A 23,614-nucleotide genomic window follows, 5' to 3' on the forward strand; every position below is an offset into this window, starting at 1 on the left:
AGCTCTTAGCTTACTGAGCTTCGTGTGAGCTCCTTCTTGAAGCTTCGGGTGAGCTTTTCTCGACTGATCAGTTGCTGCTTTGAGTTTCCTGAAGTTGCTGCTTCGGATTTCAGTCGACAAGAACAGTAGGCAAGCTTTGTTTTGTACATTCATATTGTCTTCTGTTTTGTGCTGTATTTTTGTACACCTTTCTTGCTGTTGCAAGAAATTTCTGTGGCGAGGTTTCTCCACCCAGAAGAAGTGTTCTTATTACCCGATTTTCCGGGGACTCATCCACCGACGGATTGATAGGCTTCGTCCACCTTACGGACACACCGAGGAGTAGGAGTTTCATCTCCGAACCCCGTTACATCGACGAGTTTGAGGTTTGCTATTCTCCGTTGTCGTTTCTATTGTTTATTTCCGCTGCGCTAACCTTGACTTGTAGAAAGAAACGAACGATTTGGGGCGACTATTCACACCCCCCCTCTCTAGCCGCGATCATCGATCCTAACAGTCACATCCTTCTTGGCTTTAGGTTTGTATCCCAAACCTATATAGTCATTGGATGGCTCTTGTCTAGCTTTTCCTAGGTTATGCTCATTTTGACCCCTAAGAATATTTTCCATTCTTGCTAGGGTTCTTTCTAAATTATCAAGTCTTGACCTCAAGACTTGGTTTTCCGTCATTGAATCCATAGACTTGGATTTTTCTTAACCCCTATGAACATTTCTATATCTAAGCATATATCTATAATCCTTAGAGTTATTGTCTAAATTGTTATATACCTTCCTATCCTTAGGTGCGATAAATCTAGCATGAGGAGGAATATATTTACCCTTAGTGTCATCATGCTTCCTACTTTCATTATAATTAGCATTAAAACGATTTAAATTTGAACTAGCATTCAAATTAGGATTTACCACCCTTACCCTTGAAGCTCTCTTCTTCTTCCACTTCTTCAAGTGCACCAATTTCTTGAGCACTCCTCTCCTTGGGCACTTTGTGTGGTAGTGGCCCCACTTACCACATGTAAAGCACCTAATATGCTTCTTCTCCTTCTTCTTCTTCTTCCTACAACTCACATTAGTTTCTAAATTAACTTTAGTGAGTTTAGGGTTTACCTCCTTTACCTTCTTGAGCGAAGGACACCTACTCTTGTAGTGCCCCATCTTACCACACTCAAAGCATTTGATGTGGTCCTTTGTGCTCTTCTTGGTAGTTGAGGTGGAGGGTTGAGCTTCCAAGATCTCCTCTTCCTTGGATTGCTCTTCTTCCTCTTCACTTGAAGATGTGGACGGTTCCACTTCTTCCTCCCTTGATGATGTGGATGATACCTCCTCATCTTCCTTCTCCTTCTCGGATGTTGAGCTCGTGTCAACATTCGATTGGTCCTTCTCTTCTTGGACCAATGAACCCTTCTCCTTGGGCTCTTCCACTCCTTGGATTTTTGTAGGGTTTTCATGATAGGCAATGATCTTTTTCCAAAGATCACTTGCATTTGTGGTTTCACCTACACTCAACAAAATATTAGAAGGTAGTAAACTATGTAAAATTCTCGTTACCTCTTTGTCCGCCTCCGATTGCTCTTCGGTCCAATGCCGAGGTCGGAGGCGTTTACCCTTCTTGTCCGTAGGAGCTTCAAATGGGTCACTCAAGACAACCCATTGGTTCCAATCCATTTGGAACCATGTCTCCAACCGCTTCCTCCAATAATGAAAGTCTTCTTGTCGTACGGAGGTGGAATTCGGATATCCCATCCAAGCGGTCCTTCGGACTCCATCTTCTTCTTCCTCTAGCTTCTTGCTCTCTTGGCGGTTAGTCCGTAGAAGAGCGACCTGACTCTGATACCACTTGTTGGGACCTTGACGTTCGCTAGAGGGGGGGGGTGAATAACGTCTCACCCAAATCGTCGCTTCCTACGCTTGTTAGTGCACAGCGGAAACAAAAATACTAACAAACAAAAGCAAAGCTAACCCTAGAAAACAATAAACAAGAAGCAAACCCAATGACACGTTGTTTAACGTGGTTCGGAGATGAAGCTCCTACTCCACGGCTGTCCATAAGGTGGACGATCCCGATCCGTCGGTGGATGACTCCCCGGAAAACCTCCGGCTAGCTCAAGCTCCTTGTCGGTGGAGAAACCTCGCCATAAACACTTGAATACAAGCACACCGATCACACGAGGGCTTGGGAGACTCTAATAGGCTTTAACCAAGTCTATTTCGTCAACTTCAACCAAGCTTCCAATGCTTGGTTATATAGGCCACGGGTTAGAAAACCCCACCTACCAGTCGACTGCCAAAACATGCAGTTGACTGCCTTTCGTCGAAATTCGACCGTTGCAGCCCAACGGCTCGATACCAACTCTCGACTGCTACAGTAACGCTACAGTACTGCTACAGTGCTGCTACAGTAACCCCTAATTTTGGGATTTTACCCCGAGTACATTCATTCAGCACTCGTTCTTGCCCGACCAACCTAGAACTAGCCTTCTAGCCTCCTCCATCAGCCTTGCGTCCCTCGGATGCCTCCCCATCCTTCACGTCTTGCCTTCTGGAGCTTCCATCGGCCTTGTCATTGTTGTCAGGTCTTCCTTTGCCAAGAGGTCACGCCTCCGGGACTTCATCCATTGCCAAGTCACACTTGGACTTACGTTGTCAAGACTACATGCTTGGACTTATACCGCCAAGACTCACCCTTGGACTTTCCTTGTTGTACCTGTATCCTGCACACTCACAATGCATATCAAATACAACAATAAACCTAACTTAAACCTTTGCCCAAACATCAAAACCTAGGGTACCCAGATTGCTCCAACAGATTTGACCATGAAATTCAAAAAGGCGCTAGTCACGTCAGCAGAGGATATCCGCCTGTCTTATCAGGTGCGCGGCAGCAGAGAGAGGGACACGTGACATGCGGTTATCGGATAGCATTTAATGAGCTTAATTAAAAGGGATGACCGTGTGCTCGACCATAATTGTCAAGGATTTGTACGAGCTTCGAGAAATATGGATGACGTAGGCGATGATCGCGCTCTCTCGAAGAAGCACATTTGGGAAATTCTCAAAGTATGACCGCTCTTCGCTTCGCTTTGCATACGGTTACAGGATCGATCATCCATTTGCCATGATTAGACAATGATAGAGTGACATTGGTTGATGCGCCGATCAGATACTAGGGATTAAGTGAAATAATGAAACATAGAATGATGAAACTCATATAAAGTGAAATGATGAACATTTTCTTAAAATTTTCCCTAATGTCTATCATTGCTCATATTTTAATTTTTAAAATAAAATTTAATTTAATTATAAAAATTCATTAAATCTTAAATTTGAGTCAACTTAAATTCAATCTAAAAATTTTTAATCTAAAAATACTCCAAATTTAAGTTTTTTTTTTAGATCGACTCGAATCCGATCTTCGGATTTATTTTTACACCCTCTCTTGCGGGAGCATGATTTCTTAGGACAACTTTTTTTTTTTTTTGTGATGAAGGGATGTGCCATTCACATTTGCGCCCGTTTAGATATCCTGAGTGGACTCGGTCGATACCGCACTCGGTTTCAGACAGTTCAATGCTGCACTGAGTGGACCGAATGACATCCACGTGAGCTCGCTCCCCACCGTCTCCCGCCGCAGCTCTCCTCTCAACAATGGAGCCTCGGCGACCGCGGATCCTCCTCTGCGGCGACGTGCTCGGCCGCCTCAACCTCCTCTTCAAGCGCGTTCATTTGGTACCTTCCAGACTTTTCTGTCCCTCGCTCGTGAACTAGGGATTTGTTTGAACCGTTTTGGGTAGAGCCCTAAATCTACCTCTCCCTTCGATGCAGTTTAGGAAGTCCGTGGACCCCTTCGATGCCCTCCTCTGCGTTGGCCAGTTCTTCCCCGACTCCGACGATGGGATCGACGAAGTGTCCGACTACTTCGAGGGCCGCTCCGCCGTCCCTATCCCCACTTACTTCATCGGCGACTACGGCGTCGGTGCCATCCGCTTTCTGTCCGCCGCCTCGAAGCCACTCGCCGCTCGTGGATTTAAGACGGATGGATTGGAGGTCTGCCCCAATCTTTTCTGGCTGAAGGGGAGCGGCAAATTTTCCCTCCTTGGTCTGTGGAAACTGTCTTCTACTCAGTTTTTCAATTCATTGCTCTTGCGCTTCACAGGCTTGGGTTGTTTTTCATGGCGGTTGCAGGGTTGTCGGTTGTGTATTTGTCTGGCAAGCAGCCTTCCGAGGATGATGGGAGCAGGCGATATAGTGAAGATGACGTAGGTGCATTGCGGGCTCTGGCAGAAGAAGATGGAATTGTTGATTTGTTTTTGACATATCCTTGAGAATCCATGAATTTTGTTGCTATTTAGCTGTAATGTTAATTTATTGTTCTATCTCATTGCAGCTACATGAGGGAACTTGGAATCCTTGATCAGCTATTACTAATGAATGGCCAAGTGGTGTTTCCACTGGAGCTGACACATCCCATGCTCCCTCGGAAGTTACTGACCTGTCAGGTACCGATCCTGTCATATCAGAGTTGGCCAAAGAAATTATGCCAAGGTAAATCATCTCTTACGTCTATATACTAACATCCAACTATTTGCTTTACTGTGATCTGCAATAAGTATCCTTCTCCAACTGATTCTAAGTTTAGCTGTAAAAGCAAAATTATATCACTTATCTGTGTCTACGGAATCCATAAACTTCATTCCTCTCCATTTCAGCTTGATTTGTGTGCAAATTAAAAAGAGGCAGTGGATGAAACTATACTTTCTTTCTCTGTACTTCGTTTAATGAGAATTGATAATTTTATTTCTTCTCTTTCTTTCTCACTCCTACTCCCATCCGATTAAAATTAACTACCTGATGATCAGTTAAAGTTTTATTTGCCTTGATATCCCAAGAATAACTAGATCCATGATAACTGAAACTATTGACCTCTACTATATGAATTGCATGCCATCACTAATTTCCAAGAACAATTACTATTTGTTTTAACCTTATTTGCTTTATGCAACATGATTACAAAATACTTGATTTTCTGTTTGTAGGGTGTGGTATCTATTAAAAGAGTTAATTGTGATGATTCTTTTGCTCCTATTTCTTATCTAGGTATCACATCGCAGGCACTAAAGGTGTATTTTATGAGCGTGAACCCTACTCCAATGATAAGTCTGCACATTTTACACGTTTTTTGGGGCTAGCTTCTGTTGGTAACAAAAATAAACAGGTATTCTACTGCATAGTTCTTTGTGGGACACCGATGGTGTTATTAATATATTCAATTTTTCCTAATTACAGAGTTTGTTTCTCTCCAGCATGCACATTTCTACTATGTGGACAATTTGATTTAGATTTATCCGTTTATGTAATGACACAAGGATTGCATAACAATTTGCTATACATGCTTAGGATGCATGGCCTTGTTCCATGCCAGATCGTGTTGCACCATTGTAGTTTTGATTCAATTATTTGAATCACTTTTTGATGGGAAATTAAATACTTGATTTGTGATATATTTGGTTTACCCTTAGTGTACCTTGTATATTTATACCCAAAGTAGCTTGTATATTCTAGGAGATCAGTTTGTTGAGCCCCTTATATATTTTATTTTCATTCAATTGTGCTATTTCATATATGTTGAATTAAAGAGAGTTTAAAGATTCATTTAATTCCAGTAGGATTACATATGTTTATATAGCTATATAACCACACGACCCTAAGAATCAACTTATTAACAAAAGATAAAAAGACCTATCTACCCTTGCTTTTCACAACACTCCCCCTCAAGTTGAACATATATATCAAACATGTTCAACTTTCTAAGAGAAGAGTCGAACACAGCTTGGGGTATAGCTTTTGTAAACATATCAACAAGTTGGTCCTCAGACTTGATATAAGGCAGACATAGTTCTCGAGAATCAAGTCTCTCCCGAATAAAGTGACGATCAATCTCAATGTGTTTAGTCCGGTCATGTTGTACCGGATTATTTGCAATATTGATTGCTGCCTTGTTGTCACAATACAGCCTGAGAGGTAATTCAGCCTTTAATCCCATGTCTGTCAACAGAAAACTCAACCACAACATCTCTGCAAGACTATGTGCCATGGCTCGATATTCTGCTTCAGCACTGGACCGTGCGCAAACATTTTGTTTCTTACTCCTCCAAGTTACCAAGTTTCCTCCCAAAAAAGTGCAATAGCCAGAAGTGGATATTCTATCATCTCGAGAACCAGCCCAGTCTGCATCAGAATAGCATTCCACCTTCAGATCACCACCTCCTTTAAACAGCAAGCCTTTTCCAGGACATGATTTCAAGTACCTTAAGATCCTGTCAACGACCTTCATGTGGATAGTTTTAGGAGCATGCATGTACTGGCTTACTACACTAACAGCATAGGTGATGTCAGGCCTAGTCATAGATAAATAGAGTAATTTTCCAACCAACCTTTGATATGTTCCCTTTTCCAGATTTGTAAGATCCTCCCCACTAGAACTAGTAAGATCATGATTTACTTCTATAGGAGTAGACGCTGGCCGAGAACCCAGCTTCCCTGTCTCTTGAGTGAATCCAACACATATTTTCTCTGACATACATAGATTCTTTTTTTTGATCGAGCGACTTCAATGCCCAGGAAGTACCTCAATGATCCAAGATCTTTAATTTCAAATTCTGATGTTAACTTGGACTTAAGAGCCTGGATTTCTACCTCATCATTATCATCAACATAAACCAAAAGAATGGTAGTTCTGTCCTCTTTCTTTTTTATAAAGAGTGTATGGTCAGCATTCCCTTGTTTAAAGCCAAACAATATCATGACTTTGCAAAACCTATCAAACCATGCTCTGGGAGATTGTTTAAGCCCATACAAAGCTTTTCTTAGCTTGCAAACCTTTCCTTTTGTTTCAATTCCAGGAGGTGGTAACATGTATACTTCTTCATAAAGGTCACCATTTAAGAAGACATTTTTAACATCTAACTGAAACAAAGGCCAATCATATTGAGCAGCAAGAGAAAGAATTACCCTGACCGAGTTCAGCTTTGCAACTGGTGCAAAAGTTTCCAAGTAATCTACCCTATATGTTTGGGTGAATTCCTTGGCAACAAGTCTGGCTTTATATCTGATCACTTCACCCTCTGAGTTATACTTGATAGTATAGACCCATTTAGAACCAACCAAGTTCTTCCCCTTTGGGGGATCAACTAATTCCCAAGTATCATTTCTGTTAAGAGCCTCCGTTTCTTCATCCATTGCTTCCTGCCACCTTGAATCCCTTACAGCTTCATAATAGGAAGAAGGTATAGCATGATTTGATAACTGTGAAACAAATACATGCTATGAAGGAGACAAATGAGAATATGAAACGTGGTTGGATATAGGATGTTGAGTACATGACTTGACACCCTTCCTAACAGGAACCAGAAGGTTCAGCTCATTCATATTTAGAGGTGCGGTTGGCTCAACTGATGAGGATAACTGCTTCACAGGATCAGGAGCCAGAGCATCCGATTCAACTAGCCGATCAATAGTAGGTCCTTGCTTGTGTCGTCTTTGTTTGTAAGTAATAATATCTGGTGAAGACTGTGAGCCCAGTGATGGAGCATCTTTTCCATTTTCCATGACATCCAGTAGTGGTATAGGAGAAGGAACCGCTTGAGGTACAAAGGAGGTAATATTCTCTCCTGAGGACGAGACTGAGGAGAATAATAGGACTCGAACTTAAAAAAGGTAACATCCTTCAAGATATATCTTGTCCTAGTAATAGGATCAAAGCACTTGTAGCCTTTCTGGCAAGTGGAATACCCTATAAAAACTCCTCGTATAGAACGTGGATCAAGTTTAGAGGACTTGGGACCAAGAACATGAATAAAACAAAGAGAACCAAAAACCCGAGGTGTAAGGGAGAACAACTCTACGCCAGGATGAAGAATAGTGAGAGGACACCGGTTCCCTAGACCTTTGGCTGACAATCAATTGATGAGATAAGCAGCTGCAAGGACAGCATCAGCCCAGAAATATTTGGGTAAGTGACATTGAAATAATAGGGCATGGGCTGTTTCAAGAATATGACGATTCTTTCTCTCGGCCACTCCATTTTGTTGTGGTGTGTAGGGACAGGATGACTCATGAAGAATTCCTGAATCTTCAAGAAAATTATTTAGAGACTGTGCAAAGTACTCACGGGCATTGTCAGAACGAAGAATCTTCACCTTTGAGTTAAATTGGGTTTCAACCATTCTACAAAAATTTTGAATGAGACGAGGTACTTCTTCCCTGATTTTCATCAAATAAAGCCATGTACAGTGGGTGTAGTCATCAATAAAAGAGAGAAAATATCGATAGCCATCCAAAGAAGTCACAGGAGAGGGCCCCCACACATCCGAATGAACAAGATCAAATGGAGACAAACTCTTCTTTATAGACTCAGAAAAATGTGTTCTACAATGTTTGGATAACTGACAGATTTCACATTGAAATGACTGAAGAGAAACAGAAAAGAAGAGACTAGGAAATAAAATTTTCAAAGACTGAAAAGACAAATGTCCCAACCGAGAATGCCATAAAAGAATTTCTTGATGCTTATTTTCCAAACACTTGGCTGCAGATTTCAGAGCAGATGTTGTTTCAAGCTGATAATAATAAAGACCCCCTACTTCACGGCCAATCCCAATCGTCTGCTTGGTCTCGAGATCCTAGAAGACACAATGATCAGGGAAAAAGGTTATGGAGCAGTGTAGTTGTTAGTAATGCTGCTAACAGAAAGTAAATTAATAGAGACGGAAGGAACGTGAAGTGCAGAGGATAGGAAAAAATGATCTGTAAGTTTTATGGAACCTTTGCCAGCAACAGTGGCTTTGGTTCCATCTGCAATGATCACTTTCTCCTACCTAGAGGATAAAGAGTAAGAAATAAAGGAGTTAGCAGCATTTGTCATGTGATCCGTAGCTCCTAAATCAATGACCCAGGGGCTGTAAAAGCTGGGACCAGTAACATTTAATCCCAAGCCACGAATACCTGTGTGCGCTTGAACTGGAGTAGAGACAGAAGATGAAGCCTGAAGCCGAGAGAGAAGATGCTGGAGGTTAACAATATTAGTAGAAGACAATCCAGTGGTAGAAGGCACAGAGGAACCAATAGTCTCTTCATTTTCTAACTTTTGGACAGCAATATTACCACTATTAGGAGCCTTCTTAGCATTGTGTTTAAATTTTTCAGGTTTCTTTTCTGGATATTTTTTCCAACAGTAATCTGAATCATGATTAATCCTTTTGCAGTGCTGACAAAATCTGTCCCCTCGTCCTTTAGTTCCCCCAGGTCGGAACTTGTTTGCAGAACCAATAAAGACAGAGGTCTCCCCAATCAGAGGGCTTACAGTGGAAATCCCCTTGTTGTTCATGGTCCTTCTTCTACCTTTTTCACTTAGAATTTTGTAGTAAACTTGTTCTAGAGAGGGAGTAGGATTAAGATCAAGGATTTGCCCTTTTAAATTTTCAAACTCTGTATTAAGTCCATCTAAAAATTTAATAATTCTGTCTTTTTCCAGAAGCTTTAAATATCTCTGACGATCATCAGTGGAACTCCAATTTTCCATCCGGTAGTAGTCAAACTCATCCCACAGTCCCTTCAGAGTAGCAAAATAATTGGTGACTGACATAGAACCTTGTTCAAGTTTGAAAATTTGACTGCTGAGCTGATAAGTACGCAGCATATCATGTCAACGTCCATACATCTGCTCCAGTGTCTTCCACATGTCATACGCTGTTTTGTTATGAAGAATGACTTGTTTGATGCCAGAACTAACAGAGTTAAGTATCCAAATCATTAATTGAATATTGTCACGCCGCCAAGTGCGAAAGCTAGGATCCTTTTCATCTGGTTTCACTTTAGAGCCGTGAAGAATATCAAGTTTATCATGGCCTTCGACATAAAGTTCAATAGCAACTGGCCAAGATGCATAATTTGTCTCGGACAATTTTTCTGATACTATCTGAAGACCGGACCCTCCAGTGCCTGCCATTGTGAAAAATGGTTGTACCTGTCCTGAAGATGCCATAGGATTTGCAGAAATCCCCGAGGTTTCGCTAGCGTTGTTCGCCATTACAATCACAAAAATGGTGCTAGAGAAATCACGGCGTCGAGAGATAGCTGCTGGCACCGCACAGGGAGATCAGAAGAGGGACTGCTGCTGGCGCCGCACAGGGAGATCAGAAGAGGGACAGCCGCCGGCGTCGCACAGGCGATGACGAAGAGGAAGGGAAAGAAAGTGGCGGCGTCGGGGAAGGAAGCAGAGATCGGCGAGGGAGGAGAAATCACGACGCGAGAGAAAGAAGGTGCGGCGCGTCGAGAGAAAGAAGGTGCGGCGGCACTAGGGTTAGGGTTCGGGTCGCAACTCAAAGAAAAAAAAAAAATTAACCTTGCTCTGATACCATGTTGAATTAAAGAGAGTTTAAAGATTCATTTAATTTCAGTAGGATTACATATGTTTATATAGCTATATAACCACACAACCCTAAGAATCAACTTATTAACAAAAGATAAAAAGACCTATCTACCCTTGCTTCTCACAACAATATACATAAATTAAGCTAAAATTTTGTTGTGTTTGAATTCTCCAACTGATAGAAATGTTATTTAGCATGTATATTTAATATTAATGTATGTAAAATGCTATTTAGCATGAATAGTTAATGCCAAAGTATGCTCTTTACTGCTTGTTCAGAATTTGTTTCTATAAAACTTATAAGTTTATATTTTCATATTTTTCAATGTTATCCTAATTATACTGTCCGTGAGGACATGCCAAAGCTTTGGAGATCCATTTTCTTTCTTTTTTGACCTTGCTAGTTGAGAACTTGTTGAGTGTTCTTAATTGGAAACTTCTTCCACTCTATTGGCAGTCTACTATCTATACTTTTATATTGTTGATGGAAAATATATGCATTATTGTGTTCTCGTCTCCTTCCTGAACAGATAAAGATATACAATAAATATGATCCATTATGTCCAGCATATGGTATTATTTCATAGCTTGTTTTTCACATTGCAAATTCTTGTATCCCATATGATTTGCATAACTTTTATTAATTTACTTATGATGGTCAGAAATTTATTCATGGAATAACTCCGATTCCGGCATCTATAATGTCACCTACTGAGATAAGTGCTAGACCACCAAACATGACCATGTCACCATACATGCATGTAGAGCCTGCAAGCCATGCAAGTGAATCTTTGAAGAGACCTGATTATCCTGATTCACAATATTGGCGCTATGACACTTCACAAAAAAGGCAGAGAAAAGGAGGGAGCAATGGTGAAAAATTGTGCTTCAAATTCACTTCTAGTGGATCTTGTTCTCAAGGCATGAAATGCAACTTTAGACATGATGAGGAATCTAGAGAGCATTATTTGAGAAATGTTTGTTTTGATTTTCTCAACAAGGGAAAGTGTGAACGTGGGTCTGACTGCAAGTTTGGTCATAGTCTTACTGAAGAAGGCGCTAGTGTCTCACAAAATATGCAACCCCATAGGTCAGTTGTTCACTTATCTTTATTTCTTTTGTTGTTTCATTTCACATTGCTTAGGAAATTCTTGTTTACTTTGTCATCCAAACCCTCCTTTGTCTAAATTATGCCTCAGGTATATAATTTTCTCTATGTTATGATTTAGTGGTCAAGGTGGGAGGGAGAGAACTTGTTGGTTCTGCTTATCAAGCCCAAACGTGGAAATGCATCTTGTATTAAGTGTCGGAGAAAGTTACTATTGCGCACTCGCTAAGGGTCCTCTTGTTCCAAATCATGTACTTCTTGTGCCGATTGAGCACTGCCCTAATACGCTCACAATGCCTTCAGATACAGAGGCAGAGCTCGAAAAGTACAAGAGAACACTCTGTAAATATTTTAATAAGCAGGCTAAGGCTGTTGTCTTCTTTGAGTGGGTATCCCCACAGAGTCCTCATGCTAATCTTCAGGTAAGCGAAATCTTGTCTCGTAATAAAATATTTGAGTTCATATTTTTTGCGGTAGTGGTTTCCTTTATTCTGTTGCATCACAATAGAAGTATTCTATTTGGTTTATTGTAAACCAATATTTGTTTGTGGTTTGCAGTTTGGCTATGGTCAAGTTCTGGAACAGCTGCTGTATGACTAAACATTTAAACAATTTCCGACACTTCATTGATTATTATAACAACAATTATTAATATGATGTATGGTAATCAATAAATGAACCATGTTAGCAGTTCATTGCTGAGATAGTTGTATGACTGCAGTTTTGCGATTACATTACTTTAGGAAGAAACAATAGAGGTAGGTTCTATTTGGTGTCTGAATGAAGAAAAAGGGGAGAATTTAAGTGGAACATAGGGTAATCCAAATAACACAGTCTCTCTCTCCCTCTTTCTCCTTCATTTCAATAACTCACCAAAATAATGACTCTACCTTGCTAGTAATCCCTTACGAACTACTTTAGTTGCCTCACAACTATCTTAATTATTTAAACTGATGTTAAATCTCAAATGATGTAATAGTTGATAACAATACGATCTATCAATTAAGCCTTATTTGGGGAAACTGTTAGGACTTGATTAAAATGTGCTGCATTTTAGAAGTAATTTCCCTGTCTTCCTACTTTCCGTTTATGTACATGTAGGAATGCATTACATACCTTCACTTCACAGTTTAATAGTTCATCACATAACATGAAATGAGGGACTCAAGCTAATAGTAATGTTATCTTGGATGTTTTCCTACCTTCTGTTTCTTCCTATTTTCATGATATTTTATTAGATCCTATCTTAAATTGAAACATTAGATAGTGCAAATCAACACTTTCTTTTCTTTGATGTTTTTTTTTGGTTTTCCTTTATTTTGTTATAGTTTTCTTGTATTAGCAATGTTGTTGCTCAGATAATACAAATCTAATTTAATGGGACCATTTAAAGACAAATGGAGCATAGTTTTTCTATGCTCTTGGTTGTTTTCTTTTTAGGAAAATAGCTGCGCGCACACATTTTTTCTAGGATTTCTCTGTATCTAAACTTGCTCTCACTTTTCAGCATTAGAACTTGACTCAGAGAAATGAGAAAACCATTGATTCTCATATGGAATTTGAAACAGATGCATACATACTTAGGAACTATAACGTCAACAGCAGCTGCATCTCAGCATGATATAGAATTCATCTATGTACACTCTCATCGATCGTCATGTTTTTATTAGTCAATGCCTCTTTCATGTAATAGTAATTTTGTAAAAAAAATTCTTCTTGACTATGTTTACAATGCAAGTTTCAGCTAAATTCTTAGCTAACCCATTCTAAACGGGATTTTTCCTTGTGAATAATAATTTTTGTATCTTTATGCTTTCTAATTAATGGTGATCCCTTTTCGAATTTTCCCCCAAGGTTTTGATTTTTTTTCTTCATTAGGTCATTCCTATACCGTTGTCTCGAGCATCTAATGTCAAGCGAATATTTAAGTTAGCATCTAAGAAGTTGGGATTTGAATTTGAAGCGCTGAATCTCGGTATGTTTAGCTATCAGAGTGTTTGATGCTTAATTGCATTTTAGTGTATGATTAAGTGTAGTTTTTTGTGGTTCCATAGATTTATTTAAAGTATGACATAATCTGTTAATAATATTTTTATATATTATTTTCATTTATTTTTTTACCTTGATACTTAATTAGCATCGCAGGAGATTGATTTATCTGTACATGTACCTTTATTTGTCATTAGTTATGAGACGAATCTGTTAAGCAATTGTGTAATGCTTGAGGAAACTCTTTAAGAGGACTAATACGTTGACGAGCTACAACTGTGTGTGAACATTAATTGCCATATCTACATATCCAAGGTTCAGAGTGTTTTTTCTTCTACGTATTGATGATCTAGATGTCAATCTCTCTTTCCTACATAATAACAGTTTGTTTGAACTTGTATCATTGGAATGAACTGAAGGAGCTACATCTTGTGTTTGATGGAATCAGTGATTCTTTGGCTATTAGTTGGAATAAATATTACAATAAGCACATGAAATGATTTATCGGGTTAAACCAATTTAGAAGCATGAGTAAAAATACTAACAAAAAATTATCCATTAGTACAATAAGCAAGTAAAGTATGAGCTAGTCTAATAGATTGAATCCCAATAAGAATATCTCTGATCTAGAGTCCCGCAATAGTCCTCGGTCGTGAAAGTGGAATGAAATATCAAACCACAATAGTCCTCCCTTGAATGATTGTGTTTCTTCTGTAACATGAGCCACCAGTGTTGTTTGTGGACCTGATCTCTATCATTTCTGACAAAATTGTTGTCTTTTAACATCTATTTCAATTTTTTGTTTTTTGTTTTTGCAGACACTAGCTATTGTGAAGGTAGAAAACAGTTGAGATCCCAATTCCACAGCAATTCATGTATGTTCTATGTGGAACTCCCTGATTGTTCAACTCTGTTTCATGTTGTTGATGACAAGAAGTTTTCTGTTCAATTTGGACGTGAGGTAATTTGTACAATGTCACATTTACCTTATATTGGTTTTTCCCCTTGTCTTTGTTTAACAATAACATAACACATGTAGGGTCATAGGACTTTTTTTGATAATCCATATGTCAGGGCCTTGGACTCAACTAATCTTGGAGGTGGGCAGCTTTGCTCTCGGTTTGCCCACCGGGTAAATCCAGAAGCACAACCGGTTCTACACTCAACATCCAACTTACAAGATTTTTCATCCCATTGCAAGAAAATGCCCTATAGTGTGCCATAGCTAGGATTCAAACCGTGGGTGTTTGAGAGTTTGTTGAATGCTTTTACCGTTGCACCATGCCTCGGTGGGTGGGGTCATAGGACCTTATGTGGCAAAAGGCGATTCGCTTGCCCTCAGCTCTCTCGTCAACCCGTCCCTAGGCCAACACGGAGGAGATAATCACGGGTGACTACTAACCATTAGTGCAAGTGGCCATGACATGAGGGAAGGCATGCTCGGGCGCGTCGAGTTTCGACCTCAAGATCTCATGTGACAACACCCTATGTCTTAACCACCGTACCGCCCTGAGAGGATAGGGGTCACAGGACCTTAGAACATTAAGTACAGGGGGTTCAAAGAGATGATATGTAAAAGTAGATAATAGTAGTAGTTGATCCGTTTAAGTTGGGTTTAGATACCCAATTTCCGATTATGCTTAATAATCGAGTTTAAGTTGAGACTCAATTAATAAGATTTTAGGTATCTGTGTATTATACCTATTGAGTACCTGCATCAATCCAAAATGAGTAATTAAGTAGCATTGATAGTGAATATTTGATTTGGCGCTTTAGATGCTCAAAATGTTTTGATTACTTAGGGTGTGTTTGGTTTGCACCGTTTTCATTTTCATTTTCTGGAAAACACGCGTTTTCTAGAAAACAGAAAACGACTTTTTGTCATTCTCTGTTTTTCTAGAAAACGATAGCCAATTTTTTAGAAAACGCACGTGGAAAACATAAACCAAACACCATTTTCCAGAAAACGCGCGTTTTCCAGAAAATGAAAATAGAAAACGCGCGTACCAAACGCCCCCTTAGTTTCTCATCATAGTCAATCGTGCACCATATTTGTACTAACTATTTGAGGTTGAAGACAAACATTTACCTCCATTGAGAATTCATGTTTATTGATTTATACAAAATTGGCTGACAATGGTCGTCTAGGCCTAACTCAATTCATAGCCTTTTTTTCATTCGGACTTGGAACTATCATTGACAGTGTTGTTTTCATGGCTCAGTTATTTTGCCAAATTATTATATTATGTATATTTTTCAATCAATTCTTCATAAGTTACCTAGAACCTGCGAGACTATAGTTTGTTATTGATGACGATTAGAGCTGGTAAAGTGTTGCAGGTGATGGCAGGCATGTTAAATATGGCAGATCGAGCTGATTGGAGAAATTGTAAGCTTAGCAGGCAAGAAGAAGAACAAATGGCAAGAGAATTCAAGGAGGGATTTGATGCTTTTGATCCTGTAGATTGATTTAGTAGAACCCTTCTTCTGGTAATTACTCGTTTAACCAAGATCTCCAACAAGGATTTCTGATACCTAGTCATCTTCAAAGTTCTTGTACAGAATTTTGAGATAAATATGACTTTCCCATTTTATTCACCATCATTTGGTTTTAGATGTCATTGGTTGGTTGTTGACTAAATGTTTGAGCCAAAGTCGATTTATGTATTCCATCATCATTTAACACGGGCCGTGCAGTTTATCATAAAGTTAAATTAGTGGTGCCTATTATTGTTAAATTTTGATATTGAGTACAGTACTCTTATTCGAATCCTAATGTTCTTAAATTTTAAAACTATTTTTTTTTTAACATCTCTCGAGTTTCAATAAATAATATAATTTTTATTGTAAAAAATGTGATATTTTTTTTTAACAGATTGTAATAACTAGGGCTGTGTAATCTATCGATTTATTTATACATTTGTCGAATTTCCTTTATAGGATAATAACTCTAAGAATTGTTTGGATGGCTTTCTCAAGCAATTTATTCCGTCGATCCAATCAACATCCAGATTCGAATATTGGATTATAAAAAAAATAATCTCAATTTTCTTTGCCTTCCTCGCATGATTTCTTCCTGATCGGCTCTCGGTCTGCTGTCGCACCTGTCGTCGCCTATTGCCCATCTCTCCACTCTCTGCGTGATCTCGTGAGCCTTCTCTACGAATCTCGGTCCCGCTGCTCATTGCATGCTGGCTCAACTGTCGTGTTCGTTGCGCTTCAAGGTACGTTTCTCTCTTTCTTCTCTCTCTATTTTCCATGCGAGTCGCTGCCCTCGTGCCGGTGCCGAAACGTTTCGGTGCAAGTCGACAGGCGGAACGATAAAGTCCACCCTCGCCAATCGGCGCCGCTCGGGCACCTTAATCCTTCAACCATCGACTTTTCTCTTCAAGATAATATTCGATGCATCTCTATTCGCCTGTTCTTCATTTGTCCTCCGACTGAACAGTGCATGGAATGCTTGACGAGATTGTGAAGGTTTAGTTTATCTGTGCTCTAAACATTGAGTTGTTTCTTTTATCAGATTCTCATTTTATTGTTGTGAAATCTGATTTATAAACTTGTAACTTGTGAACTTGCCGAATGATTCGAAAAGTGATACAAATGGGTTTATTTCTTATATGTCAGGTCTGGTCAGCGTAAAATATGAGACAAATATCAGTTTTTTTTTTGTCTGTTAGAGGAAAAGCTGTCTACAATTCGTTGCTTGGTTTGGATTTCAGATGTCTATGTGATTGCTCGATGTGGTCGGTTTTTCTTGATTTCTTCATTTGTTGTGCGACAACGAATTTCATTGCCTTGCAGTCTTTATCGGAACTTAACTGATTCACCAGAGTTCTCTGATTGGTTTAGGCATCCACATGACTGTTAGGATCAATATGTAGTTAGGGGGGGGGGGGGGGGGGAATAGCTCGTCGCGCTCGTCGTTGCTTGTTTCTTGATGATGATACGCAGCGAAAAGAATAAGAAACACAAATACAACGCTAACATTATGATTTACTTGGTATCCACCTCTAGAAGAGGTGACTAATCCAAGGATCCACACGCGACACACACTCCATTAGTAAAAACACTCCTTTACGATAACTACCGAAGACGGAGAAGGCTTGTACAAACTCATACAACAACAAGAAGAAAAGAAGAAGCAAATACAAGTAAATCTTACAAGATTTTATACAATGAACCCTAGCTAGCTTCTCCTTCTTGTTTGAAACGTCTCTTAACCTTGGAAGTGTAAAAACGCCTTACTCCAAGAAGCTTCAAGAATTGGCGGTGAGCTCTGGAAATGTAGTAGTGAAGTGTCGAGAAGGATCATGCGAAGTAGTGCTGAAGAAAACGCTCGCAACGACTTTATTCAGCGCCAACGGTCGGATGTCAACCGATTGAATTGCTCTCAATTGATTGGGGAGGTTTTGGATCGATCGGTTGATCGATCCAGAGCACCTCTGTGCTCTTGGAAATTGCTTGAATCGATTGCCCAATCAATTCAACATGTCTCGCGCGATTTCCAGGGTTATCGTGCGATTTTCCAGCCTCCTAATCGATTGCCCGATCGATTGGAGGTTTCAATCGATCAACTGATCGATTCAGAAGATCACTGTTCACTTACAAACTCTCCCAATCGATTGACCAATCGATTGGTGAAGTTTTGATCGATTACCCAATCGATCCAGACCTTTTCTACACAAAATCGCGTCAACCAATCGATTGAACCCCTCAATCGATTGTCAAGCAAAAAACTGTGTAGAGCTTGAAATTAGCTTCGTTTCCCACTCAAAATCACCTCATTCCGATATCCGAGTCAAAAGTTATGGCCTTCGGAAGTTTACTACGTCCGAACTTCCTAGTTCCATGTCAACTCCCTATTAGACTTACGACCGCTAAGAGTTTGGTCAACTTTTGACCCATCCGGACTTTCTCTTTGCCAACTTCTCGTTGGACTTCTGATCACTAAGTGCGGTCCTCCTTGACCCACTTAGATATACCGTCTCATGCCAAGTGTCCGGTCCTCTATGACCAACTTGGACTTTCTTCCACCAGATGTCTGATCACCCTTGACCCATCTGGATTTCCTTGTGCCAAGTATCCGGTCAATCCTTTGACCTACTTGGACTTCTTAATACCAGGTGTCCGGTCAACTTTTGACCCATCTTGATTTCTACGTGTCTGGCTTCACTCATCAGGTCTTTCAATCTGCATGACTTCACTCACCAGGACCTTCACCTAGCTTCACTCACTAGGATTTTTATACTGCCTAGTTTCACTCACTAGGTCTTTCACCTGACTTTACTTACCAGGATTTTCATACTGCCAGGCTTCACTCACCAGGGCTTCTCCTCTGCCTAGCTTCGCTCATTAGATCTTTCACCTGACTTCACTTACCAGGATTTTCCTTCTGTCTGGCTTCACTCACCAGGAATTCTCCTTTGCCTAGCTTCACTCATTAGGTCTTCTCCTCTGCCTAGCTTCACTCACTAGGTCTTTCACCTGGCTTCACTCACCAGGATCTCCCAACTGTCTGCCTTTACTCACCAGGACATCCCATCTGCCTGGCTTCACTCACCAGAACTTCCCAGTCGAGTATCCATTTATCCTTGACTTACTTGTCTCTTCTTCACACCTAACTGATCAACCTTGACCAGAGGAGAATTGTACCAACAATCTCCCCAAATGAATGATTGTACCTGCAATCTCCATGTATTGTCAAACATTAAAACCCAAACATCAAGACTCAAGCTTGAGCCATCTCAAGCGTAGTCAACCAGGTCAACCTTGACCTAGGGAATATTGCACCAACAATCTCCCCTTTTTTGATGTTTGACAATACCTTTAAGTTAGGCTAATCCCATAGCCTCAACTTCCTTTCCTGCCAAAGTATGAATGAGGGTTTCCTTCATTCTCCGTATTTCCTAGAGGGCAAACTCCCTCTTTAGATAATGAAGACCTAACTTAACCCTACATTCTCTCCCTATTGGCACACATCAAAAAGAACTCTCCCCCTGAAGAGTTACTCATCGTTGTTCACAACTTCACTCGTTGTTCACAACACCATAATGAAGGTCCCATGCCCTTCATTATCTTCAACGCTCACCCTTGAGCGTCAATCAATCCAACAATGAAGGTCTCATACCCTTCACTGTATTAAATGATCACCATGAAGCTTTATTCCACATTATGATGCTCATCCTAGAGCATCCATAACTCCTCAACGAAAATATCCACTCTCCATCATTTTTCAATGCTCAACCTTGAGCATTATTTTTCTAAACGAAGGTTTAACCACCTTCAATGGTTTTAGAAAATAAGTTCCATGTCCTCAAAAAGTAACTCCCCCTAAAGACATGCTTCAAACTTCTGTCATTGCACCAACAATGACTTGGAATCCCCAAATATTTAGGAAACCCAAATTTAGAAGTTTTGAGGTTCAAAAATTCAATAATAAAACCAAATCTCAACCTAAATTTCTACTTAGTCTTCTTTAATTAATCCATCATTGTTGTCATCATGAAAACTCCCCCTAAATGTATACAAATATGTTTTGAGAGGTTAGAATGGTTACCTAGACTAAAAATGGTCTAAAATGCTGAAATTTAGCTTTCCCAACCGAAATCAGCACTTCAATCGATTAAGGTTGGGTCTTAATCGATTGAACCGGATTCAATCGATCACTGGATTGATTCAGGCAATGTGGATCGATCGGAGGATCGATCCAGCGAGCTTCTACTCGCGACAACATGCCTTCTCAATCGATCACCCGATCGATTGAGGCACTCCAATCGATCGGGTGATCGATTGGAGCACTGAAAACTTGAAATTCAATTTCAGTGAATTTCAGAAACTCTCCAAAAATTCTACAAAATTTTAAAAATTATGAAAATTCGTGTAGATATTACTTAGGGTATACACTATCAAGGAAAAATAATTTTCTATGAAAATACTTTCTATTTTCAAAGATTGACACAAATTTGAAAAAACTTGTAAAAACTTTAGTGTTTTCTTCAAGTTTGTGCCTAACTTTTTAATGATGATTACTACCAAAAGATAGTCTTCATCAAGATTTTCTAAAAGCATTTTAAAATGATTTTCAAAACCAATATCCAACCATGTTCTTTGGGCTCAATGCACATGACTTGTACATTATCTTTCACAATGATTGGAAAACACATAACTATGTGTTTTGATGAACCTAAAACTCAAAAGAATGCACTAAATCAACATCTTGAGTTTTGTTCATCATCCTAACATCTCACTTGTATATAATGTGCACTAAAACACATACAAGTCACCTTATAGGTCTTTGTGAGATGTAAAGTTTGGTTTTGCCCTAAACTAGGGATCATGCATATCTATCTAGACATTTTAGATTATGAACATCCACCTAGGATGTTACTTGTTAGTAAATGTCATTATCCTTAATTGCAAGGAATTAAAAATAATGCATGATGAGTTATGACATACATCAAAATGAATAATTTTCAAAAGAAAAATTTGCTATAACTACATCATGTATGTATGACATGACATGATATTTTTGTGTTTTTCATGATAAGGCATGAATGCAAAAATGATGTCATGGTATGTGATGGGCAAACAAAGCATGACAATTAGCTTAAATAAAATACCTAGATTTCTATCTAAGTGCCCTTAAATCCTTAGCTAAACCTAAGAATAATCCTAGATTGCCCATATCTTCTTAAGAAAATGCCCAAGCCAAACTTTGGCATTTCTTTTACTCTTAATTTGTTGTGCCAATTAAAATTACACATAATTCCTTAAGGTTTGACACACTTTACTCTTTCAAAGAGTAATCAATTTTTTAAATTAAGGCCTAACTTGCCTTTAACTTTCTAAGAAAATACCAAAACCCAACTTGGTATTTCTTACGCCTCTCCCAATTTTGCCAATTTAAATTGGATTCCAATTCCTCATGTTTTGACATTTTTTACTAGTCCAAAGAGTAAAAAAATTTAAAATAAGGCTTAAATTTGCCCTTAATTCCTTAAGAAAATGTCAAAATCTCAACTTGACATTTCTTGTGCTCTTCTTATTTGTGGCAATTAAAATTAACTTCAATTCCTCAAAGCTTGGCACATTTCACTCTTCCAAAGAGTAAACAAGTAATCTATTTCATTTTCAAAGGTTAATAAAAACCTTGAAAATGCTCCTCGAGTGTCAACATCATCAAGGTTGGATTAACTATCCTTCCAATTAGAGTTGATACTCTCTAACCCATCTAAGGGGTAGAGAAAATTCTCCTAGGAACCCAAAACCTATTAGTGCTCCTTGGATGCTCTAGGTACTCACTAGGGATAACTTCCCTAGTTACCTTCCTAATGATCTTGTTTGGCTTCTTAGAAGCCTTGGTCACTTTCACTAGGTCAACTCTAGGGATTACTTCCCTTGTGACATTCTTAGTGACTTTGTTAGGCTTCTTAGAAGTCTTAGTCACTTTTGTCGTAGCAAAGATACTCCTAGGGATAACTTCCCTTGTTTCCTTGACTTAACCGCTAGACCTAGGGTTGGCTTCATAGCTATATGGAACCCAATGTTAAGAAGACGCATCCTTCTTGGTTTTAGGTTTGTATCCCAAACCTCTATGACCATTTGATGACCCTTGGTGTTTTCCTAGACATAGGTTTTTATTCTTGGACCCTTGTGTTTCATTTGTGATTCTTCTAAGGGTCCTCTCCAATTTATCAAGTCTTGACCTCAATACTTGATTTTCTCTCCATAACACTTCAACCTAGATTTTTCACTAACACCTTGATTTTTCTTGTTCTTAGGCAAATACCTAGAATCCTTAGAGTTATTGCCTAAATTATTTTCTACCATACTAACCTTAGGTTGAGTGGTTTTAGCATGATAGACTACATAATTTCCCTTAATTCTATCATGCTTCCTATCTTTATAGTAAATGACATTAAAATGAAATAAATTAGAGCTAGCATGCTTTTTACCATTATTTAAAGGGGTAGGCTCAATAAATGATACCTTGGGTTTTACCTTGGAAGCTCCCCTTGACTTGTGCTTCCTTTTTTTGGCTTGACCGACTTCTTCCCCTGAACATTGGCTCCGGTAATGTCCTTTTTGGTTGCAAGAAAAGCACACAATGTGCTCCTTGCTTTTCTTTGTTGTGGGGGCGATCTCCTTAGGCTTCTTCTTGCCCTTAAGTGCCACTTGACCTTTATTCTTGGCCAATTTTGGGCACTTACTCTTGTAGTGCCCTTTTTCCCTACACTCAAAGCATATAATATGATTTTTATTATTAATTGAAATAATTATACCTTCATGTGTAGGAATGACACTTGATCCTCCATTTGACTTTTCTTGATTTGTGGAGGTGGCACCATCTTTCTTCTTCTCTTGACCTGGAAGTAGAAGCTTCTCCTTCTTCTTGCTCTGGTGTCATCGAATGTCGCTCTCCCTCAATCCTAGAGTTGGAGGCTTCATCATCTTCATCCTCTTGCACATGAAACAAAGAGTATGCTCCCTCTTTGTTCTTTTGATTGCACTCCTTTGAGGATGAAGCGTCTTTGACTTCTTCTTCGGAAGTTGAGCATGTTTCAACTTCAATGTCCTCTTCCTCTTGGTCTTGATCCAATGAGTTTCCCTCTTTGGATTCTTCTTGATTTGGTACAGTGGAGGGTTCCTCATGAAGTTTGGCCAATTTGTTCCACAATTCTTTTGCATCTCCAAATTCTCCAATTTTACGTAGAATTGAACTTGGAAATAAACTAACCAATAATTTGGTTACCTTGTCATTTGCCTTACACCTTTGGATTTGCTCTTGACTCCATTTGCTCTTCTTGAGGATCTTGCCTTTTGAATTCTTTGGAGCTTCGAAGCCTTCCATTAGAGCAAACCATTGCTCTATCTCCATCATAAGAAAATTTTCGATCCTTAATTTCCAAGAATCGAAGCTCGTCATTGTAAATGATCGAGGCACCCTTGTGTCGAATTCGAGTCCATCTCAGAATTCCATCTTGAAGTTGAGCTCTTAATGAATTCTTTGACTTAATGAATTTTGCTCCAACTTCTTCACCCTCTAACTTTGTTGCCCCTTCCGGTGATGATTCCGGTGAAAAGCGACCTCGC

The 23,614-nt window shown here is 39.3% G+C and overlaps 1 protein-coding gene across 5 annotated transcripts; it reads left to right on the forward strand.

Annotated features, from left to right (window-relative positions):
• The first annotated feature begins 3,544 nt into the window (after positions 1 to 3,544).
• Positions 3,545 to 16,257, forward strand: LOC121970247 (zinc finger CCCH domain-containing protein 59-like). Of its 5 annotated transcripts, none has more exons than XM_042520827.1 (10): positions 3,545 to 3,722; positions 3,819 to 4,092; positions 4,179 to 4,308; positions 4,419 to 4,538; positions 5,091 to 5,208; positions 11,085 to 11,512; positions 11,652 to 11,952; positions 13,409 to 13,505; positions 14,338 to 14,480; positions 15,852 to 16,257. In XM_042520827.1, the coding sequence occupies exons 1-10, from the start codon at positions 3,642 to 3,644 to the stop codon at positions 15,861 to 15,863; spliced, it is 1,704 nt and encodes a 567-aa protein (XP_042376761.1). In that variant the 5' UTR covers positions 3,545 to 3,641; the 3' UTR covers positions 15,864 to 16,257. The 5 variants fall into 5 exon arrangements, 3 of the variants coding, with proteins under 3 accessions (XP_042376761.1, XP_042376760.1, XP_042376762.1); XM_042520826.1 differs by having other exon boundaries at positions 15,860 to 16,257; XR_006108874.1 differs by lacking the exon at positions 13,409 to 13,505 and having other exon boundaries at positions 15,860 to 15,996.
• Positions 16,258 to 23,614: the final 7,357 nt, after the last annotated feature.

This window comes from Zingiber officinale, chromosome 4A (assembly GCF_018446385.1).
Source record: "Zingiber officinale cultivar Zhangliang chromosome 4A, Zo_v1.1, whole genome shotgun sequence".
Taxonomy (NCBI): domain Eukaryota; kingdom Viridiplantae; phylum Streptophyta; class Magnoliopsida; order Zingiberales; family Zingiberaceae; genus Zingiber; species Zingiber officinale.

Bases quoted from the DNA above. Each gene is read 5' to 3' on its own strand.
- LOC121970247 (XM_042520826.1), top strand. From the start codon at position 3,642: ATGGAGCCTCGGCGACCGCGGATCCTCCTCTGCGGCGACGTGCTCGGC. The intron at 4,309-4,418 runs ATATCCTTGAGA...ATCAGCTATTAC, and splicing joins ATTGTTGATTTGTTTTTGAC to TAATGAATGGCCAAGTGGTG. The intron at 11,953-13,408 runs GTAAGCGAAATC...TTTCTTCATTAG, and splicing joins GTCCTCATGCTAATCTTCAG to GTCATTCCTATACCGTTGTC.